This window comes from Mandrillus leucophaeus, unplaced genomic scaffold, assembly GCF_000951045.1.
Source record: "Mandrillus leucophaeus isolate KB7577 unplaced genomic scaffold, Mleu.le_1.0 Scaffold1257, whole genome shotgun sequence".
Lineage (NCBI taxonomy): Eukaryota > Metazoa > Chordata > Mammalia > Primates > Cercopithecidae > Mandrillus > Mandrillus leucophaeus.
In genome coordinates, this window is record NW_012100954.1 from 242,578 (window position 1) to 266,389 (window position 23,812).

General features: G+C 37.0%; 1 protein-coding gene across 6 annotated transcripts in view; it reads right to left on the minus strand.

The window, feature by feature from the left end:
* Positions 1-23,812, minus strand: part of NELL2 (NEL-like 2 (chicken)) — a 422,942-nt gene that overhangs the window by 167,082 nt on the left and 232,048 nt on the right. For all 6 annotated transcript variants that reach the window (XM_011971997.1, XM_011971995.1, XM_011971994.1 and 3 more), the window contains one exon: positions 4,553-4,678. In XM_011971997.1, coding sequence (XP_011827387.1) covers positions 4,553-4,678 — 126 coding nt within the window. The remainder of the gene's footprint in view (positions 1-4,552; positions 4,679-23,812) is intronic.

Here is a 23,812-nt window from a genome sequence, read left to right on the forward strand (position 1 = left end):
TGTAAATGACAAGTTAATGGGTGCAGCCCACCAACATGGCACATATATACATATGTAACAAACCTGCATTTTGTGCACATGTACTCTAGAACTTAAAGTATAATTAAAAAAAAAAAGAGACAAAATGTCATAGTATGACTTTCCAGGGGCATTGCACTGGAAAAAGGAAGAAAGCCTCAGATGAGCATGCACACAACTTCCTAAACACACTGTGCATGCTCACTGCCCAAGCACAAGGAGGGCACTGCACAAGTGCAAGGAGGGCACTGCACATGCAGGCAGCCCATCCTATGGGAAAAATCATGGGAAAGGGGTGCAACACATTGGAGGTGGGCCAGCCTATAAAGTCCTAGGATCAAGGTTAAACACAACACTTGTCCTTTGGGTCACCCATCTGGGACTCTTCTTTCAAGTGTATTTTCTTTCTTGCTGTAACACTTTTTAATAAACTTTCATTCCTGCTCTGAAATTTGCCTCAGTCTCTTTTTCTGCCTTATGCCCCTCAATCCTCAGTTGAATTCTTTCTTCTGAGAAAGCAAGCAGTGAGGTTGTTGCAGAACTGTAGGAATTCACCACCAGTATCTTCCACCAGTAACATAGTGACGTGTGACTCAGATATTTGCCACTGGTAACAATTCCATCTTTATTTCTAGAGATGTTTCATGCTTTTTCCATTACTCAAGGCCAGTTCCAAGAAGAGATTACCAGTAAAACTCAAGAAGATCTACCGAATTTAATGAATGCTTATGTGAGTGAACCAAAAAAGCCATTAGTCCACATAAGTAATCAAGAAACTTTGTTATGCATAAACAAAATAGGTTACTTTTGCAGATATCCTGAAGAATGGGCCTCAAGCATCTTGGCTCATGTTTTCCCTTCCATTCCCTTCCCTTTTCCATTTCTTTTCCTCTTTTCCCTTCCATTTTTTTCTCTTCTCTATTTCCCTCTCTCTGTTCTCCCTTCCCTTCTTCTTCCCCCTTCCTTTCCTTTATCTCTTCTCTCTCCCTCCTTCTCCTCTTCCTCTCTCTCTCTCTCTCTCTCTTCCCTTGTGATACCCAGTATTTTTTCTATAGGAACAGGAAAGGATGTAAAGAGAGAAATTATGAAGCATTAATTAGAAAAACTAATAACACCTTCACTGGAAGGAAAATTATATTAATGAGTTTAGAAGAGCAAAAACAAATGCATCATCTGTGCAAATGGTGCAACTGAGTCATTTCCACAATTTTGGAATAGAGTCAGAGGCCCAGAAAATGGTGATTCATATTTATTCCACTAACTTCTGATTTAGGGTCATTATTATATGATCTGTAGTGTAAAAATTTCTCTTGGAATTGAAGCCGATTAACTTAAATAACCTATAAAGACAGCAGTTTAAATACTGAACATAATGTATTGAATAGTGTGTTTCTACATAAAATATGAATCACTTCCCTTTATTTTTGTATGGCTGCAAATTAGACAAACAGTGAATAGTATAAGAGTTACAATAAAAAGGTTCATATTCTAGCCCCCTTTGCTTCTCACTACATGTTTAACTATGGATAAAGCAATCTCTCTGAGCCTTGGTTTCTTCATTTGTGAAACTTAGGGGATTTAACCTGATTATCTTTAATAATTCTTCCATCTCCAAAATTTTATGAACATGAGGAAAATCTAATTCAAATCATCTGAAACTGAAAGAAAAAAATATGCAATTTGACCAACTTGCATATGTAATATGTATGCCAGAGCTACTAGGTTAAAAAAATAAAGCAGGAAAAGGCTTCCTTATTGATCAAAGCTCTTCATTATTAAGTAATGTGTATTGCTCTTGGAATCTTCTTTAAATTAGAATGTCTATGATTAATTTCCACATGGGATAAGCAACTTTGAGAGTCTTCTGGAAGTATCTGTTGTTCTGTTAGCAAGGGGCTCATTAACAGGAAAGAGGGGCAGGGATACAGAAGCAAAACAAACATGGAATTCCAAGAGTTTGGTCACAAACATCAGGGACCAGCTCTGCAGTGATGGCTTGACATTCATTCTGGAAAGTCTTCTACTACAAGTATGTGGGTGTCTATTACTAAAATTTAGAAAAAAATAAATCTCAATCTTTTATAAGATAAATAAAGTCCCACTCTGATCTAATGGGAGCTCTCAAAAAGGAACAGGCTAGAAGCCTTTGGCCACAAGGCAAAGTCCCATTAGGGGAGTAATTTCTTTAAGACTTTTGTACAGACCCTAATATCAAAGTGTGGGGGAACCAATCCCAGGACATAAAATGTAAACATGTATTTCCTTTACAGAAATCTGGAATATGTGTTAGTCCTCTATGACCTAACATTAAAAAAAGTTTTGGCAATATTCACCTGACTCTGGACTAAAAATAAAATCGACTTATATTCTCTCTAAAAAAAAATCCAAGTTTTGTGTTCATAGACCTAGTCATAATAGAGTGGAAATTTAAGGGCAAGAAAGTTTCTCCTCTTTAAGTGACAGCATAGAAATAGTGGTGTTAGTTGAAAATGCTAGTGCCTCATTAAAGAAATACATTTTATCATCTGCCAGATCCTGAGCTTTGTGGCTCTTGTTCCTTAGGCACAAAAAAATCACAGTCTGAATAGCATTTCTTAAAATGATTTTCTACTCCCTTCACATTCCTACAAAGGAATAGTTCATTTATATCATTAGATACTTGGAAATGGTAAGGGGAAATTCCTCCCAAGTAGTCAAAAACAAACATTAATTTGTAGGATTTTATTTGGAAGGAAAGTGCACTGGGAGAGGTGAAGCCAAAGGCAGAAGATTCTCTGTAAATATATGAAAGCTAGCCTATTCCTTGGATTTATATCCAACAGACTCAGAACGGAAATGAATCTCTTAAAAATATCCTGCCCTGCAGAAACACTCCTTACTCAACAGTAGGCCAAACTATGTCCCATGTCCTTTCACTTAAAACTTCTAACACTACTTTAAGAATATAAGAAAAACAAAAAGAATCATTAGGAAATATAAAAATGCACAAAGCTTTTCAAGTCTATAATATCAAAGAATCAGTGGACTCCCCTGAAATTGCTAGCACTAATTTTTAATAAGCACACCTTGAAATATATGCATTCTAAGATGCAGTGGTTTTATCTTAGCTTTCTTGTTAAAGATTAAGTGGAAATTCAGATTTATTGGTATTATCAGTAGTATAGTAAATGATATTTTCCATTTATTTATTATAAGTTGTTCTTTTATATTCTTTTTATGCTGAAAAGCATCTCTGTGGTCCTACTTCAAGACACTCTTCCACTCAATGTACTTAAATTTTGTCTAAAAAATGGAGAATTGTTTCCATAATTTGGAAATGTTTAGGATGAACTGATAAAAAAGATAGGAATTTGTAAATTCATCAGCATTTTTATATTAAATATCTTCTACCTTCAGGATATCTTCAGTTATTTTCCATAAATTGGGAAGTCACTTCTCATTATTTTTGAATGGCATCATTTTGTTTTTATAAATACTACATTTGAATTTAGAGGAAGATCCTTCCCTGTGATAAGGCTATCAATTAGCAGACAGTATGGACACTATAATGAAGACTTAGAAGCGGACAACTGAAACAAAGACAAAATGATACTTCTATTATAGATTCATATTTTTACTAGGGAGGATTATGGAGTCTCCCTGAAAACATCTAGGTTTTGTTTATACCTGCATCTGATAAAGATCATAAAATTGGAGGTAGAGAAATAGGTGACAAGAATAACATTTTTGGGTGCTCTCCAGTTTTATGGTTCTACCTGTCTTTCTAAAATATGTTATTTTGTTTCTTCTATTTAAAAATATAGAGATGGAAAGAAACGTTCTGTTTCACACCCACATTTCCTCAAATCCTATAGTATTCAAGCTACTCTTCTAGCACCATGTTTTGTTTTGTTTTTGCATATTCTACAGGTAGAAAGCTATAGAATAAAAGGAATACACTGTATTACCTCAAGCCAGGACCAACTTCAGACACTACTAACACAATATCCCTAACAAGACTTTGGATGATGCTGAATGAGTGGTATTTCATACAACAAAAAATATAGAAAACTTATTTGATGTAGTTCTCAATTGTATTTCTCAGACGTGTGAAGAAACTCAATTATCTTTAATAGTCCCATATCCTAAAACTCTAAAAATCTCTAAACTCTAAAAATGTGGAAAAAAGTCACATTATTTATGCTATTATTTTTCTATTCAAAAATCTATCATCATATATCCTTTAGGGCTTGTTTCTCAGATTGACCATAGTATTTCACACAAGTTTTGAGCGTAAATACTAAGTATAAATGTAGCACATACTGATTTTCTAGGGCTTTTATCTTCCAAATTGGAGTATATGTTTATCCAGTGCAAGCAGGTGTTTTTTTTTCTTTAGAATAGATAAAGAAATAACTGCCAAATCAAGATATGATTTTGCTTATTTTTTGTTGTATTTATGGTACACTTATCAAAAAAAATGAGAGTCAAAGAAATTTTTAAAAGTAAACTTAAGACATAAAAAGATTTTATTTCACGAATAGCCACCATTTACCTGTACATGAATAATCATCAATTCTGATGTATCCAGTTTTGCAGATGCACATAAAAGAACCCGGGGTGTTGACACACATAGTATTTTCACGACAGTAATGGCGTCCTTCAGCACACTCATCGATGTCTGTGAAGAAAAACAGGACAAAGAGGTCAACAGTGGGTAATATTCCGGAGCTCCTATATTATTTTCTTTGGTAGGGAGAGGGAAATATTTACTAAATGAATAGCATTTCAAAAAAGCATTCATGATATCTCCTTTGCTAGGAGTGTTTAATGTTCCAATGACAAAAATCAAGAGTTTTTTTTTTCCAACAGCTCTTCTTGGAGTTATGAAGAAGTCTGTCTGTTTTAACTTGCATCATCTAAATATCTTTTGAAATTTTCAGCACATTCATCTGCCTATGCTTGATAAAATGAATCAGAATGCAAAGATTGGGCTGCCTTAGTATCTAGCAATCTTCAATCACAGAGCCTGCCACATATTATTGTTTGATTCACCAGCTATTTGGTACAGTAGAGCAGACCCTGAAAGAGGTAAATAAAGTGTTCAATATAAACCAGAATTGTAACAATTTCACTTAAAGACATGAAGTCAATTGCATGAGCTTATTAGAGATAAAAGTAGACATACAGCTATCCCAATAAGTATACAAACACAGATAAAGTTACAATAGAGACCTGATATAGATGAGAAGTTACAAAATAGTAAAATCAGATATTATATTGAAGATCTTACATGGTAATTCACACACCAAGTTATGAGTATGTATAACGACTTCTGGATGCTAACCCATAAGAAGCACTGCTACTAATTGTGAAGAATGTGAATTTTCACAATGAAACTGTCTTCATTTAACAGTATCTCTCTGTATAGAATACAAATCATTTTACAAGTATTTAAGGGCCTTAATGCATTGGTCAGACAAGGAATTTCCCATCCAGAAGTCTGCATTCTCAAATCCTTCTGATGATTCCACAAAGTAGCACTGAATTCATTTATATTGTTAACAGAAATGGATCAACTATAAGAGATGGATAGGTGACACACCACTACGGGGCCATGTCATTTGTGTAAGCCCAACTATGTTCCCAGTCCTGAGAATGTCAAAAGAAATAATTGGCATAATCTAGGAATCTATATTTTAGAACTGTAGGGTTCTTATCATTCATCTGAGTTAACTATTTATTTTACAGAGGGAAAAACCTGAGTCCTAGAGAAATTCAATTTTCTATTCAATTCCATGGACAACATAATAAATTCTAAACTTCTGATCTGAACCTACAAAACGTTTCCTGGTTTGGTCTTTACTTTTCCAATTTCACATCTGATGACCTCACTCCCTTCTCCCCTCTCAGTGTTCTGGCCACATAGTTTCTAACCTACCTGCTCTTTCTTATCTGTCGTCCTTTATATATGCTGTTCTCTCTACTTATAACTGCTACTCCTTCTCTCCCTGACACCATCCCAGTGGATCTTGTTTACTGGTAGATTCATCCTTCAAGAATCTATTTAAATGTCCTTCCTACAAAAACTTCCCTAATGAACTAAAATATTCCCAATGCAGTGCTCCCTCAGGACTTTGTAAATGTTTCCATTATAGATGCATCAATTGTATTTTTATTAATTTTTATGAGTTTCTTTCTCCTGAACAAACCACATATTCCTCAAGGGTATAAATTATCTATTAGTGTTTCTTAACTTTGCCCATCATATTCATCTGGGATGTTAAAAACGAAAACAAAGAAAGACTGGTTCTTGGGCCAACTTCCAAAACCCCACTCCAAGTTCTAATTTAATTGTTTGTGGTGGAACACATGCAATGATTTTTTTAAAAAATCTTCTCCATGATGAGTGTAATACAGGGGTCAGAAATAAAAACCTCAGTAAAGGGACAGATAGTAAATTTTCTAGACTTTGGAAGTCATGGGCAATACATAAATTTAATGAACTTGGCAGTGCTGGAATAAAAGTTCATTGACAAAAATTGATGCTGAGCCAGCCATATTTGGCTCACAGGTCAAAAGTTGATGACTTCTGACCTAATGCATAGCCAAGGTTAGCAATCACCACTGAGCAGGGTGAGGATTCAAAATACTTACTAGAGGAGCCTGGTACTCATCTCTTTGACAGACAAGGATCATAACAGTGAGTAGATAGCCACATGTCAAATTGAGTTTCTAACAGATAACTCTGAAATTCAGCAGGGAAGTGTCAGAGAACCTTTGAGGCATGGGAGAGAGAAGTGAAGCAGTTGGCCCAGGCAAGATCAGCTCAAAGCCAGGAGGAACTATCTATTGTGGGGAAAAGGTAAGTGAAAGATCTGCAGGGGTCCACATTCCTACCACATTCTCATATAATCCTAGCCACAAAAGACACCCTGTGCCCTCACAGGCCCTGAGCCTAGTATAGGAAGTTGCCTAGAATACGTAGGATGGCATTGTTCCATGTAGGGACCTATAAACCCCCCTGAGACCCAAGCAACTACAGCAATGGCGACATTTTGAGAGTCTATCTCTCAAAAGATGATATCCTACCCTGGGACCCAAAAACCCCTGCTTTTCTACATCCCTGGAGCACCACTGGCATCCCTTCATGTCCATCCAGAGGGCTATGCTGCCATAATACCAAATGGACCCAGTAACGCAACCAGGTCCCCAACACTTTAGTCCACACAATGTCCTATACACTGGGGAATAGATGATACAGCACACTAAGGAAGCTGCCCCTGGGACAAAGGAAGCCAAAGCATACCCTCCCCAGAAACTGAGAGCTGACTGCCCAAGGTCACTGCTAATGACAACAATCCTACCCTCTCCAGCAGCAGGGCTACCATGTACCTGTACTTGCCTTCAGGAGACCTCAAGACTGGCCATGTGCCCTCCTGGGGGCTGAGGATAGGCTTGTCCCACCCACTGCCCCTGCCATTAGCACCCAAATGCTTTATCCAGGGACCTGAGGATTGACCCATCCTACCCAGCACAGCCAGGGCCTAGGTGCACCATCATGGTGCTTGAGAGACCTGTCTTGCCTCCTGCCACCAATGCTGGTGCCCACATGCACTATCACAAATCTGGAGATCATCCCACACTGCCCACTTGTGCTGGCCAGGAGCCTGGGTATGGGCTCGCCATGCCTGCTGCCACTGGAACATATACACACTATCCAGGGGCATTAAGGAGAGGCCTACCCTACCCACCATCAGTACTCACATGTACCTCTTAGGGAACCCAGAAACCAGCATGCCCAACCCACTGCCATCACCATTAGTGCATGGGCATGTGGTTCAGAGACCTGAGGGTTGGAAAACTGCCACTAGTGCCACCATCCATGTCAGAAATGCTGTCTGAGTGATCAAGGACCCACTCAGTTGGCCCACCACTGCAACTACCAGAACCTGAGCATACTGCCCAGAGGCCCAAGAACAGGCCCACCCATATCTGCCACTGCTGGTGCTCATGTATGCCACTGAGGGCCCAAGGACTAGCCACACCCAGCCCACCAATGCACCACTGGTACCCAGGGACCAGCACACCTAGAATTCCCATTCCCAGCAAAGCATCACCAAAACCTCCACTAACAATCACAGCTTAAGTCACTGAGGAACTCATAGGCACCAATGACACTAATTATAGCATGATAAATCATACAGAGACTACAATATTGTGCCTACCCAGAATCAAAGCAACAGCATCTTACTAAACCGATCATACAGACACATCTATAGAAAAACGTCTTTCTCCACTAAAGCCAGCCCATAAAATTGGAAGGAGAGACTATTTCACCACATGCACAGACATCAACATAAAGACACAAGAAACATGAAAAAACAAAGAAACATGACATCTCCAAAGGAACATCATAATTATCAAGTAACAGATCCCAACATAAAGAAAATCTATAAAATGTCTAAAAAGGAATTCAAAAGAATGACATTAGAGAAACTCAGTGAAATACAAGAGAACACAGATAAACAACACAAAGAAATCAGGGAAACAAGTCATCATCTGAATAAGAAATTCAACAGAGATAGACGCCATAAAAAGAAAAAACCAGAAATCCTAGATGGAAATAATTGAATGAATAAAATAAAAAATATAATAGCTTCAACAACAGACTAGATCAAGGAGAAGAAGAAAGAATTTCTGAACTTAAAGACAAGGCTTTTGAAATAACTCAGACCAAAATCAAAAGAAATAAAACAGAATAAAAAGAATAAAATGAAATAAAGAAAGCCTAGGTGGCATACAGGAAACTATACAGTAACTAAAATTTGAATTTTGGGAGTTCCAGAAGGAGAAGAGATGAACAAATGCATCAAAAACTTATTTAACAAAACAACAGCTGAAAGATTCCTAACTCTTGCAAGTTATAAACATCCAGGCACATGAAGCTCAAATATTCCCAAATAGCTGCAATTCAACAAGGTCTTATTCAAGGCACATTGTAGTAAAACTGTCAAAAGTCAAACAGCAAGAACAAAGCATGAAGTCATATATAAGAGCATCCCTATCAGAGAGGCCTGGAGAGAATGGAGTGATGTATTCAAAGTGCTGAAAGAGAAAAACAACAACTGGCAGCCAAGAATACTTTACCCAGAAAAGCTATTCTTCAAAAATGAAGGGGAAAGAAATTCTTTCTCAGATGAGAAAATAATGAAAGAATTAATCATCATTATACCAGCCCTACAAAAAAATGTTTAAGGTAATCCTATATCTGGAAGTGAAAGAAAGATATCTACCATCATGAAAACACATGACAGTATAAAACTCGCTGGTAGAGCAGATATACAAATGAGAAAGAGAAAGAGAAAGGAGTCAAATATTATCACTATTAAAAAAACCCATCAAATTGTAAACAGCAAAAGAGGAAGAGGAAAGCATATGTAAGACAATCAGAAAATAATTAACAATATGACAGAAGTCCCCACCTATTAATAAAAACCTTGAAAGTAAATGGCTTAAATTCATCAATTAAAAGATATAAAACAGCTGAATGTATTAAAAAACAAGATGCAAGTACAAGAAACCCATTTCATCTGTAAAGACACAAATAGACCAAAAGAGAAGGGATGAAAAAAAATCCATCCAAATGAAAACCAAAAGTGTGAAGGAGTAGCTATGCTTATATCAAAAATTGACTTCAAGTTAAAAAACATAAAAAGGGGCAAAGTAGGTCAATATAGATGACAAAGGAATCAATTCAGTAGAAAGATATAACATTGTAATTGTATATGCACCCAACACAAGAGCACCCAGTTATATAAAGAAAATATTATTATAGCAAAAGAGAGAGACCCCAATATAATAATAGCTGTGAACTTCAACACCCTCGTTTTAGCACTAGGCAGACCATCTAGACAGAAAATCAACAAAGAAAGATCAGACTTAATCTGCTCTACATACTACATGGAGTTAACATTTACAGAAAATTTCACCCAATGGCGGCAGAATAAACATTCCTCTCGCTAACACAACGAAAGTTCTCCAGGATAGAACACAAGTTAGGCCACAAAACAGGTCTCAAAAATTTTCAAAAATTGAAACCATATCAAGTACTTCTCAGAACACAATGGAATAAAACTAGAAATCAATAACAACAGAAATTCTGGAAATTGTACAAATACAGGGAAATTAAGCAACATGTTTCTGAGCAACCATTGGGCCAATATAGAAATTATGAAGAAAATAGAAAGCTTTCTTTAAACAAATGAAAATGAAAGCACAACACAGCAAAACCTATGGGATACTGTAAAAACAGTGCTAAGAGGGAAATTTATAGTAGTAAATGCCTACATCAAAAAGTAGAAATATTTCAAATAAACAATATAGCAATGCACCTCAAGGAACTGGAAAAGTGAGAACAAACCAAACACAAATTAGTAGAAGAAAAGAAATGACAAAGATCGGAGCAGAAACAAAACAGACTATTAGACAATACAAAGAATTAACAAAATGAAATGTAGGCTTTTTGAAAAGATAAAATAAATTGTTACATAGAATAACAAAGAATAAAAGAGAGAAGACCAAATAAGCAAAAACGGGGACCATGTAACTGATACCACAGAAATACAAAGGATCACAAAAGACTACTATTAATGGCTGCATGTTAATACATTTAAAAACTTAGAGGAAATGGATAAATTCCTGGACACATACAACCTACCAAGACTGAACCAGAAAGAAATAAAAAACCTGAACAGATCAATAGCAAGTGACAAGACTGGATCAGGAATAAAAAGTCTCCCAACAAAGAAAAGCCAAAGACCAAATGACTTTATTGCTCAATTATAACTAGCCCTTCTGAAAGCCGTAGCAGGAGTCCCCTGGGCTTAAGCTTGTGAGCTAGAGAGGGTCCCATCAACAAGTCCATGTGTACAAAGACATGAACAATTTACCTGTGTGGATGAAAGAGCCAATTATAAGAAACAATTCAGTGGAAACACCCTGGTTATCAGAGAGAGGAATTACTTTGATCACACTGTTGCATTTCCTCAAACAAGAGTGGTTCCTGGTAAGAGATGATAGTTCTAGGTACAGATAGGAAAGCAGCTTCAGTGTCTAGAGCAGGACAGTGAGTTCCAGCTGGAGCAAACGTTAATTACATCAGGCACCACAACTCCCTCCAAAGACAAAACAATATCCCATACAACAGGGGTCCCCAACCCCGGGATGGCCAAACAGTACCAGTCCCTGATCTGCTAGGAAGTGGGTCGCACAGCAGGAAGTGAGCGGCAGGTGACTATTACTGCCTGAGCTCCTTCTCCTATCAGATTAGAGGTGGCATTAGATTCTCATAGGAGTGCAACCCCTATTGTGAACTGTGCATGAGAGGGATCTAGGTTGTGTGCTCCTTATAAGAATTTGACTAATGCCTGATGATCTGAGGCATAACAGTTTCAACCCAAAATCATTCTCAGAGCCCCCGCCCCTGGTTCCGTGGAAAAATTGTCTTCCATGAAACCAGTCCCTGGAGGCAAAAAGGTTGGGGACTACTACCATAGAAGTAGCCTACCCCAGCAGGAGTAGCTACCAAACCTGGTTAATTGAGCTCATAAATATGTGTGAAACACCTCAGATCTCTCCCAAGAATACTTAAGAGATGGGAACTTTGATGGTACTAAAGTTCTGTGAGAGGAGATGGAGAAAACAGCCAGTGAATTAGGATTATTTCTGTTAATGTGACCCTATTTACAGCCATAATGGTGGAAAATTTGATTTATAAACAAAAATGGAGATAATTGTGCAAGAGTAAATAGGCCTTCTAAAAACTGTCTCTCACTGTTCAGTGTTGGGTCTACATCCCAGAGGTTTAGGAGACAGTGACTTGTCCAATCTTCTATTATAGATGTTTCCCTTTTAAGCTATCATAGAGTCAGAGAAAACTCCATGTAGGATCATAAAGCAAAAACAAAAAGACTATTGAATATGAAACCTTTTAGGAACTCAATGATTTGGATCTCATAGACATATACGATTCATGACCAAGAGATCTAAAGTATCAGCCTATTAATTGGAGTGTTGTGAGACAGAGCGAAGTAAAAATAGCAAAAAATACCACCATAACACTGTAGATCTAATTGTCACTTGCTGCTTTTTGATTTCTCACACCCTGTCTTCAGAGGAAGAACTCCCCGAAGAGTTGCATTTATGTACTGAAATTGCAAAGTTACATAAATGTCATTTCCATTTACATGTACAGATATTCACAGGCATAAAAATGGCATGACTAAAAGGTAATCTGGTGGAAAATCACGTCAAATTTAGTTCAGGGTGTATTTTAGTTCCAAATCCCAATTCAAAAACCTAATATAAGTCAAATCCTCACAGTTCAGTTTCAATTCTCTACACATTCATTGAGTATATGCTATGTACAAAGGCATTTTATTGGATTTTCTGATGGCCCTATGGGGTAGAACCACAGTGACGACTGGATAGTATCGGGGTAGGCTTTGACTCATTATGACTCTCTACTAACAAGAAAGAACTGCACAGGTTTTGATTAGGCTGCCAAGTAGAAATATTCTGACATGAGCTGGTTATGCTGTAGAGAATTAAACAAAGAGTGACCCATTGGACCACATGGCCCTTCACATCCCATCCAAAATTTATTACAGAGTTAAGGGATAGACCCTGCCTTAAAAGGGCTTACAATCCAGGAAATGGGTGATGATCATCATCACTGTCATCCAGTTAGCTGCCTTCTATATTTGAAGCCAGCATTTCACAAGCAGCATTGCTTAAGGAGCAATATCTCTACTAGAGGTTCATGGTTCCTTGAAAACAAAATATTACATGGTCAAGTAAGTTTCAAGACGACTATATTACTATAGTTCTTCCTAGTTGCCTCCTAAACACTCATAATATACATAAGCTAATTATAAGCTCTGAGACACTTAAAAAAAAAACTTCATTCATTTATTTAACAAGTATATAACGGGCATGCACTATGTTCCAAGTACTGCATTAGGTGACAAAGATAAATTCTGGCTGGAGAAAATAACATATATAAGATAACATTATAAAGTGATGCATACTATGTAACAGAAACATAATCATTGTGCATTGAATAAGGAGCAACAGACTTTTTTAAAAACACAGTGCTTGTTTGTTCTGAGAACCCATTAATGCAGAATACATTTGGGAATTTATATCTGGTGATATAAATAATTTTCTGACTCTGCCCCCTCCTATCAACTTGAGAAACTGATAGTGAAATTAAAAATCCAAGATATATTTACATGAATAACAACATGAGTTCCTACATTGTAAGGGCCAAAAAACCCACACACATACACACACAAATCCTACAGGGACTGATATTCAGAGAAAGGTTAATGACTAACAGTAGAGATATCCAGGGAAAATATAATGGTGCGGCAGGGCTTGAAGCGGATTTTGAAGAAATCCACTCCACTTACAATGTAAGACCTCTTGTTATTTTGCTGCAGAAGGAGCAAAAACGAAATGTTCAGGAACAATAAGTAATCCATTTAATTAGAGTTTATTCAGGAAAATAATGAAAATACAATTATGGGAAAGGAGACATAACGTGAATGTATTTAAATGACCAACAAATATGAGGATGGCACCTTCTTTGTAGTGATATCAAGACATTAAAGCATTTGCAAGAAGCGGGTAGGGAGGAGTTATAGATATATCTTATGGGAGTCGGTAAAATGGCATAACTGAAGAGTTGGTAAGAAGTGCATTCAAGTTAAGAAGATCTTTTATTAACTAATAAAAGTCCGAGTCTTAAGTGGTTACTACATCTTAAGTAATCTACCCAGTCCTAATTTCTTCATATGATATCTTCACTGGTATCTGAAAGTGTTCTATTAAGTTTTTGTTAATATATCTGCTAGCTATGTCCATTGGAATATAAAATTCAAGAGGGTAGAGAGCTTGTCCACAACAAAGGCTGGCCCTGAATAAATGTCTATTGAATGAATCAATGAATCTTTTTATGTCTTTGCCTTTAAAAGGACAAAGGGGAAAGTGTCTTCATTCACAACGGTCTGATGTGAAGCTCAACGTGGCAGAGTGAATTCATTGTCTTCTGAGCACACTGCCTGGGCATTTACTTAGACATGGGCTTTTGTATGAATAGCAAATACAAGCCATCCTAGTGAAACAGTCTTGCATAGTAAAGGAAAAATGGGGTGGGAATAAAGAAGCCTGAACTCTGGACCTGCATTTATTACAAATCTGACAAGCATTTAGTCCCTTCAGACCTTAATTTCATCATTAAAGGATAATTTTCAAGTCACTACTAGCTGTAAAACTTTGCAGTTCCAACAAAGGGAATGCGATCTATGCGGTTGCAGTGGTTTCTGATTCTCCAGGATTTTGTAAGCTATACAGTCATATTCTAGCAAATTTAAAAAGCAAAAGTAAACTGTGTTTCTTATACTTGAACAGCTCCTCTTGCCCCAGGATAATTTAAGCCGGTCTATTTTAGAAACTAGAATTTATAAATTTATAAATTCCCTTTTATCCTATTCGAAAGATGAGGCCAACTTTGTAATTATTCAGAATCATAGATCTTTAGATTTGACAGGAACTGTAGAAATCATCTAACCCCAGTAATTTACAATTGAAGAAACAGAGGCACAGAGAAGCCAGAAACAAATTAAAGAGGAGGCAGGGATGGGATCACAAAGCTTTTGTGAGCCATATTAAAGAATCTGAACTTCATCCTACGTAAAATGGGAAAGGTTTTAAGAGGTGATTAATTGAATCACATCTGGGTTTTTGGAAGATTCCTCTAGCACAGGCTTATTTTATTTATTTATTTATTTATTTATTATTATTATTATACTCTAAGTTCTAGGGTACATGTGCATAACGTGCAGGTTTGTTACATATGTATACTTATGCCATGTTGCTGTGCTGCACCCATCAACTCGTCAGCACCCATCAACTCGTCATTTACATCAGGTATAACTCCCAATGCAATCCCTCCCTCCTCCCCCCTCCCATGATAGGCCCTGGTGTGTGATGTTCCCCTTCCCGAGTCCAAGTGATCTCATTGTTCAGTTCCCACCTATGAGTGAGAACATGCGGTGTTTGGTTTTCTGTTCTTGTGATAGTTTGCTAAGAATGATGGTTTCCAGCTGCATCCATGTCCCTACAAAGGACACAGACTCATCCTTTTTTATGGCTGCATAGTATTCCATGGTGTATATCGGCCACATTTTCTTAATCCAATCTGTCACTGATGGACATTTGGGTTGATTCCAAGTCTTTGCTATTGTGAATAGTGCTGTAATAAACATACGTGTGCATGTGTCTTTATAGCAGCATGATTTATAATCCTTTGGGTATATACCCAGTAATGGGATGGCTGGGTCATATGGTACATCTAGTTCTAGATCCTTGAGGAATCGCCATACTGTTTTTCATAATGGTTGAACTAGTTTACAATCCCACCAACAGTGTAAAAGTGTTCCTATTTCTCTACATCCTCTCCAGCACCTGTTGTTTCCTGACTTTTTAATGATCGCCCAAGAAGACATTCATACAGCCAACAGACACATGAAAAAATGCTCATCATCACTGGCCATCAGAGAAATGCAAATCAAAACCACAATGAGATACCATCTCACACCAGTTAGCACAGGCTTATATAGTTAACGAGTGGCAGCCATAACAAGAGCAACATTTCTGGACCCCAGGTTTAAAATTAGTTTCTTTTGGTCTGTGGACTCATCTCCAGACTAGGCTCAGAGGCAATGAGCACTCAGGCATGATGCTCCCTTTCCTGCCACATTATACCTTGGATGTCACTGATAACTGTTTTGTTTTTTAAAGTGTAGTGTATTTCTAAAGCTACAACATTTATCTTGATTATATACTGTAAAAACATTATATTGGTATGTTAATGAACACTAATGCCTTCTTGATCAGCCAATAAAATCTTGAAGTCATGCAGCTCAACTGCAAAGACTCCATATACTGAAAAATAATACAGCTCAATATGGGTTATTGCTAAGTCTTGGCTCACCAGCTGTGAAATACTGGCTGGGCAAAGTTGGCAAAGATATCAATAAAATAATTCACAAACTAGGAAAAAGACTAAGTTCTAAGAAAAGTAATTCTGGAAAGAGATTTGAGAGTAACATTTGGGAAGATAAGAATTTTTTTAAATATAAAATTTCTAAGTTTAAGTAGGCTGCTCAGTGAAATACCAGTAAAGAATAAATTAAAATATCATTTACAAATAAGCTAACACTGAAAGGAAGTGCCAGCAATCATATGTTTTAAAGTCAGTGGCATTAATGAGTTTGTTTACCATATATTAATTTCTATGTATTAAAAACTATATTCATCTGAATGTATGATTGAAGGATAAGATTGAAACATATGATTTTCTTGACATCTCAAAATAATGGCCACAAATTTGCTTCATTCATTTTGTAATTTCATTCATTGTAAATTGTATGGTACATTCCTCAAAAAGAGTGAAAGCTCTGGCATTATATCAGCTTTCTTGCTACTCTTGATAGAATATATTATTCTTAGCTTTGGGATTCCTGAATTTAAAAAAAAAAATAGAGATATGCACTAGGAAAATCTCAGACAAGTTTGAGAGTGTATCATAAATAATATCCATGGAGAAAAATGAGAGAATGTGGAATATTGAGGAGTAGGGGAACAAAGGCATGTGTAGGTTTGTCCATATAATAGTTTCTGACTTCCTACTATATCCAAGGTACTATAATAACTTAGACACCAACAGCATAGCCTGAATGAAATAGATGCAGTACCTGCTTTTGCAGAACTTAGGATCTGACAAAAGAGACAACTAGTAATTTTTTAAAATGTAATGGGAGTTTGAGAAGGACAGTGCCATCTGGAAAACAAAGTGAGGGCTCCAAACCCAGTCTTACAAACAAAGAGAAACTGACATCTAAGCATAGGACTAAAGGAGAAGTAGTTAGCCAGGTGAGATGCGATGAAAGAGCATTTCAAACAAGGAGACTACATGCGAGTGTTGGAAATTAAGAGAATTTGATATGTTTGAAGGATAGCAAAGTACTCAATGCACCTAAAGAAGTACGCAGGAGCTGCGTTTGTGTGCAGGTCTTACACACTATATGAGGGTTTGACATTATCCTATAATCAATGGTAATCACTGGAGTTTTTAAAATTATTCTAAAACATGTTATATGTACACATGCTGTAAAATTTAAAAGCTGCAGTAGAGTGTATCATGAAAGTAAATCTGAGTCATAGTCACTCAGTTCTCCCACTCCTAATCCCTGAGACAACCTCTGGTATCAATTTCTTCCACAATTTCCAGACATATTCTATGCCTACTTAAGCACACACATAGGGGAATATGTGTTTGTGCTTTTCCTCTGAAGGGTGTTCAGCAGACATGAAATGTTGTTATTGCTAAACAATATCTTTGTAAATGCAGGGCAGAGGATAAATTAGAGAAGAGTAAAACTGGAAGCTAGGAGGAAGCTCACTTGATATTACACAGTTTCGGTTCTTGTGACTATGACTGCAGAAGATGAAAGGAGTGAGGCAGATTAAAAAAAAATACATGGGATCGAATATTGCTTGCACTCTGGGACTGACTGGATGCCTGATGATTAGCGAGGGATGCTCTCAAAGATAATATCCTTCTTTTTTAACTAAACAACTGGGTGGGTCCATAGTGTAGGGAACCGGAGGACTGCAACTGAGCTACAGAGAAGCAGTTGTAAATAGGTTGAATTTGAGGTGTTTATGACACATCCAGATAAAAATGTCCAAGAGGCAGTGAGATACGTGGGTCTAGAGCTTACTCCAGAGAGAACACTGAGCTAAAGATCAACATTTGAGAGTCATAGGCACACATAAAGCCGGGGTGTTAGCATCACACAGGTAGGGGATGTAGAATGAGGAGAAAACAATTAAAATGGAGACCTGGGGGGCCTGGACATTTAAGTGGCAAGTAAAGAAAGCAGATGGAGAAAAATTGCTCAGAGAGGTAGCAGCAAAACTAGAGGAGTGGTGGAGAAAGACAAATGTCAAAACGCTAGGCAGTCATCACCTTTTGAAGTCACCTATATTTGGAAAAATATTTGTTTCTTCAAGAAGGGAAACTCAAATTTTCAGTGTCCTTAGAAACTAGTGACCTAGTACTACCAAATGGGAGCACTCATGCAAAAATTCAATCCAGAAGAGAACTTTACAACTTTGCAGGTTGCAAATTAAGCAAGCATAATAGAGAAGGCATATCCGCATTTAGCATGGTCGCCATGGCATTCACTTCTAGAATCCAGTCCTGGATGTCATCAGTGAACATTCACAACATTTATGTGAGTTGTGGTGTTCACACCAAAAGGTAGAGGTAGTGATTTTGTATCAAGATGTAATAGGTATTTTCTTGGCTGAACATCATCTTAACCTGTCTTCCAGTCCTCCCACATACATTGTGAGCTACCTAACATCCTTCAACCTATTCCTTTTCTGCTTAAATCGTCAGAGTGAATTCCGTTGTTTGCAATTCAAAACCCCGATCAATACAGTGTAGTATCATGAAGACAAGGTAAATAAGCATTGGAAGAAGGGAAAGATCGATAGAATTATTTGCTGCCTAGAAGTCAAGCAAAATACAGATGGAAAGTTGTCTGATTTAACAATAGAGAAGTTATCAGTGACCTTGGTGAGAGTAGTACGGAGAGGATATGGGATGAAAAGTCTAGTTTGAAGTTGGTTAAGGAGAAAGTCTGAGATGAAGAAGTGAAGACAGTGAGAAAAAAGCATTACATTAAGAGATTCAGCTATAAAGGGGAAATGGTAATAATACAAAAACTAGACGGGATATAGAGTTAAGGGAGAGATTAAGCATAAGTAAATGCTGATGGGAAGGAGCAAACAGAGAGAACGAAATTGAAAACTGAGTTTGAAGATATAATAGATGAAGCAAATTTCCTCTGAAGACAGGAAGAGATGAGATTTAGTTCTCATATGTACCTATTACTCCCAGGAGGAGAGGTTTCTATTCCACTGATACTAGGGAGAAGGAAGAAAGGGTGGAAGTAAGGCATGCTGGCTTATGAAATTGGAGCAGGAGGATGAAGAAGTTGCTGTCTGTTTCATTGGTAAAGAAGTTATCTGTCAGGAATAAGAGAACTGGTAGAGTCAAAGGCTTCAGAGAATGGTGAAGGTTTACAATGATTATTGTAGGAAATGAGCAAAAACTCTGCGGGGATGCACAGTATTGGCCTCAGTTGGAGTCAGTAAGCATGAACATGCAGCTGTGGGAATCCACCACTTGACATTTTTATAACACTTGGCTTTGTACAGTGCATGTTCATATACATTGTATGTTCATTCTCATAACCATCCTGTGACCTGGGGAGAACAGGCAATAGCCCCTTTTCACAGCCACGGAACCTTTGTGAAGCTGAGAAGTTTTCCAAAGTCTGTTACAAGTTAGTGACTGGTAAATCTAGCATAGAATCACTAATTATTAACCACTGTCCTTCCACAATCTGGTCCCTATCTTTGCAGTTTAATCTACTAACACTCCTGGATATAAGCCTCGTGTTGTAGAAAAGTTCCAGAACATCTCTTGCCCTTTCCCTTTGCTTACTCTTCTCTGCCAATCTAAATTGGATTCACATCTCAAGGCCCAGATGAAATCTCAATTCCTACACGGTATCTTCCCTAACCTCTTTGGTCACAGGGATTCATTCCATCTGTCTCTACTTCTGCACTTTTTGTCTGTGCTTATTCATGGGCAGTTAGTAGGTATCTTGGCTGAATCCAACTTGCTTGAAATTACAGAACAGACAGGCTCATTTAAATGATTGTCTTGTCACGCTGGATTTGAAAATTCATCAAGTTGAATAGCAGCGTTCTTTCCAAGAAGGTGGATTATTATTTTTAAAATTAGAAACTAATTTAGTAAATATATATTTATTTTGCCAGAAAGCATGAATTACAGTCATAAAATTTTCCAAATTGTTACCCATCCAGAGCTGCTTGATTAACCTAAACATAACATCAGTGTTTTCATGAAAGATATGGAGCCACTCCAATTTCCAATTGCTTGCTTGTACATAAATCACTGACTGGACTGCATTGTTATTAGCTTTGATAATCTTAATCAATGTTTAATGTTGATTAGGAAGTAGGACCTTACAACAACTCAGTATACACAAACATATATGTTCTACAATTTAAGTCCCATTTCTCCACCACCACATTTCCATTTGAAGATATGAACAATTTTTAAAAATCTATTTGGAAATACATTCTTCATATTAAAGAAAAATGACCTGAAGTACATTTAACAATGTAATTAAAGCTGTTTTTGAATTTAAAGTAAAAATGAAAATTGAATGTATTATTAAAATCCTAGAGATCTATTTTTATATCATACCAATGAACAAGACACGCAATACAGAACCATTATGCCTGCTGCTTCACCAGTGCTTCACATTCATTAAAGCCAGCACCAATTTCCTGTCTCTTGTGTCAAAACACATGGGGCTCTGTTTTCTGTGGAATAATAATTGACTCAAAGAAGCTAGTTCTTTTTCCATCACATAACTCAAATATCTCCCTGTTCTCTCTCATGTTCATTTACCTTGTACCTACCTGCTTCCCCCAATTCACAGTTATTGTTGTCCCCTAAAAACTTATTCTTATTTCTATTCATTATATTAATAATGAAGCTAACATTTACTACAATGTATGTTGCTTTGACAATGTCATTTCATTGTTTTTCCCACAGCATCACGTTTTCACAACAGATCTCAAATATAATGTCAGCACTATTTAATCAAAGTTAAATTTATTTTCTTTGTGCAATTCTTATATATTTCTAGCTATAAGGTTTTCCTGTCATTAACCAGGTCCAAGCTTCCACTTCCTATCTACAAGCCTTTTTTTCAGATGTCTTTGGTGTTCGTGATAATCTTATTTTATATTGGAGTTAGTTCTTGTTTTTGAAAGCTAATGGACAGAGGAAGAGAATGTAAAAGCAATGCTAACAGTTGTGTTTCACTCCAAGCAAGGAATTGTTAATTGACTTCAGCACTTTCAACAAATATAACCAGAACATGTGACTTGGATTTCTTAAAAGAAAAGATAAAGCTGGCATTTATAATTTAATCTCTATGCATACCTGACCTTAAACTTAATGAAGTTGCAAGAAGACTTTTTATATCAATTAGATTTTTTAAAGCTGTTAATCATGTGGTGTCTTATATGTCACTTCAAATGGATTCCTTTCCAGGGAAGCAATTTATTATTTTTAATAATTTGCATTTCTCTAATGAAAAAATGATAATAAATGGCTGCATCACATAAGATACCTGCAACTAATTTGTTTAAAATGAGTTGCTTAAATCTAAGCGACAGTTTCTCTCTAATATTAGTAAACAACTTCATGCAATGTAATTATCAAGTATTTTAACCTGCTATTTATTTACAGAAAACTAACATGAATCCCCATAAATTTGAAGACTTGCCAAATAATTTTGAAAATGAGAACAAATTATACATACTCTATATTGAAGAACTGGTTAGAATATTATTCAGACCAGAAAGGAATTTGGCATAAAGCAGTTTGGTTCTGGAAATAACCCATGGTAACTTAGTTACTGAAGTAGCTACAGATTTCATTATAATTGGCTTCAAATGTAAGACAATATCATTATACAGACTCTAAGAGTCCTGTTGTCTCTAGTTTCCAGTAAATTAATAATATTTTAGTTCCAAAAATAAAATAATGTTGCATGAATTAACTGATATACTGACAGTAACAAATATATGTGAAATATATAAGCTTAATGACAAACTTTTACTGACTTATTTTTCTGGAAGACATTTTCACATTTTTAATCTTATTTAATCTCTGCTTCCTTAACAACCTCATGAGACAAATTTTTCCCATTTTAATACATGAGGAGGCTAAGGCTCTGAGAGGTTAAACGATTTGCACAAGTTCCCACAGTTAGTAAATAGCAGAGGTAAGAATTCAAGTCTTCTTGGGCAATGTTCTTCCCACACATCAGCACTGCGCTTGTTTGTCACGGATAGACAGGTTTTGATTTGATCCATACAAATGCTTTATATTCATCTGTGTATTAAATCTCCAAATTTTGTCTGGCATTTAAAAAAAGTAATTATAGTTGGCTGCACACATAAATCTGCAAACCGTGTATTCACATAATGACTATGTAAAATGAATGTGTCCAAAATAAGTTATTTGTTCTGATTTAATTTTCAGTATCCACACAACTGACTAGAAAAAGAGTAACAATTATAAATACTTGTTTAACATTGGCGGCTAGTAAATGTTTCCATCATACTAGGAAGAAATGCAAAGGTAAGCAATCTGTTAAGAATAGTGGGCCAAACAAAACTCAGTCATACCAGAAATTCAATAATGTTACAGGCTATGGATACAAATTTTCCTGGCTGCTAATAAATCTGAGGTTGCCCTTCAAAGTCTCCCCAATTACTTCTGAGTGCACTCTGGTGTTCCTATGAGTTCAGGAATAAATCAACACTTACATACTACCACTCCCCTCTACCCTGCCCCTGGCCATCCTCTGGCCCTTTTTCATGTATTCTGAGTCTCTGCCAAAGCTAGTACATATTCCTATGTCCCTATTTTTTCCCTTTGAAAGGAGATCCCATCTGCAAAGCTATTATATAAAACTCTTTAGCTACTACACAGCATCTTCAGTTCTTCAGAAGCATATTCAGACAGACTCAAAAATGAAAAAATAAAAGTTTTTATACCTAATTTTGTTTCATTCTTTAGCCCATAGGTCCTTCAGTAGCCTTGTTTCCATATTAAATGTAGGACTTTTTACTCTTGCCCATCATCATAATATATCTCTCTCACCACAGAGTGTTGAAACCAACTCACAGGTCCAGGCAGCCCTTATGTCCCCATACATAAATCTCTCTTCACCCTTGGCCTAAGCCCTCAAGAGAACCAAATAGTAATAGTAGATACTTGGGGTGGGAGTCATATTCATATACAACCATGCTCCTTTTATTTATTTAGTTTCAACCAATATTCTCAACTGAGAGCAATTTTGCTCTTCAGAGGAAATTTGATAAATGCAAACATTTTTGGTTGTCACAACTAGGAATGCAGGCAGGCACAGGTGTACTACTGGCATCTGGTGGGTAGAGATCAGAGATGCTGCTAAACATCCTACAATGCACAGAACAGCCCCACACAACAAAGACTTATCAAGTAAAAATGTCAACAGTGTGAGGTTGAGAAACCCTGGCTAAAACAAAAAACACTCTGATACACAGAAATATATGACCGGAGATCGAATAATTCATCTTTCTAGGCAGGAGCATATAAACTAAAGACTCGAAAATAATTTTTTAAAAATCCATCCTTAGAAAGACATCAATGTAGGGGGGCAGAGCAAGATGGCCGAATAGGAACGGCTCCAGTCTCCAACTCCCAGTACGAGCGACACAGAAGACCGGTGATTTCTGCATTTTCAACTGAGGTACTGGGTTCATCTCACTAGGGAGTGCTGGACAATCGGTGCTGGTCAGCTGCTACAGTCCGACCAGCGAGAGTTGAAGCAGGGCGAGGCATCGCCTCACCTGGGAAGCGCAAGGGGAAAGGGAATCCCTTTACCTAGCCAGGGGAACTGAGACACACAACACCTGGAAAATCGGGTAACTCCCACCCCAATACTATGCTTTAAGCAAACAGGCACACCAGGAGATTATATCCCACACTTGGTCGGGAGGGTCCCACGCCCACGGA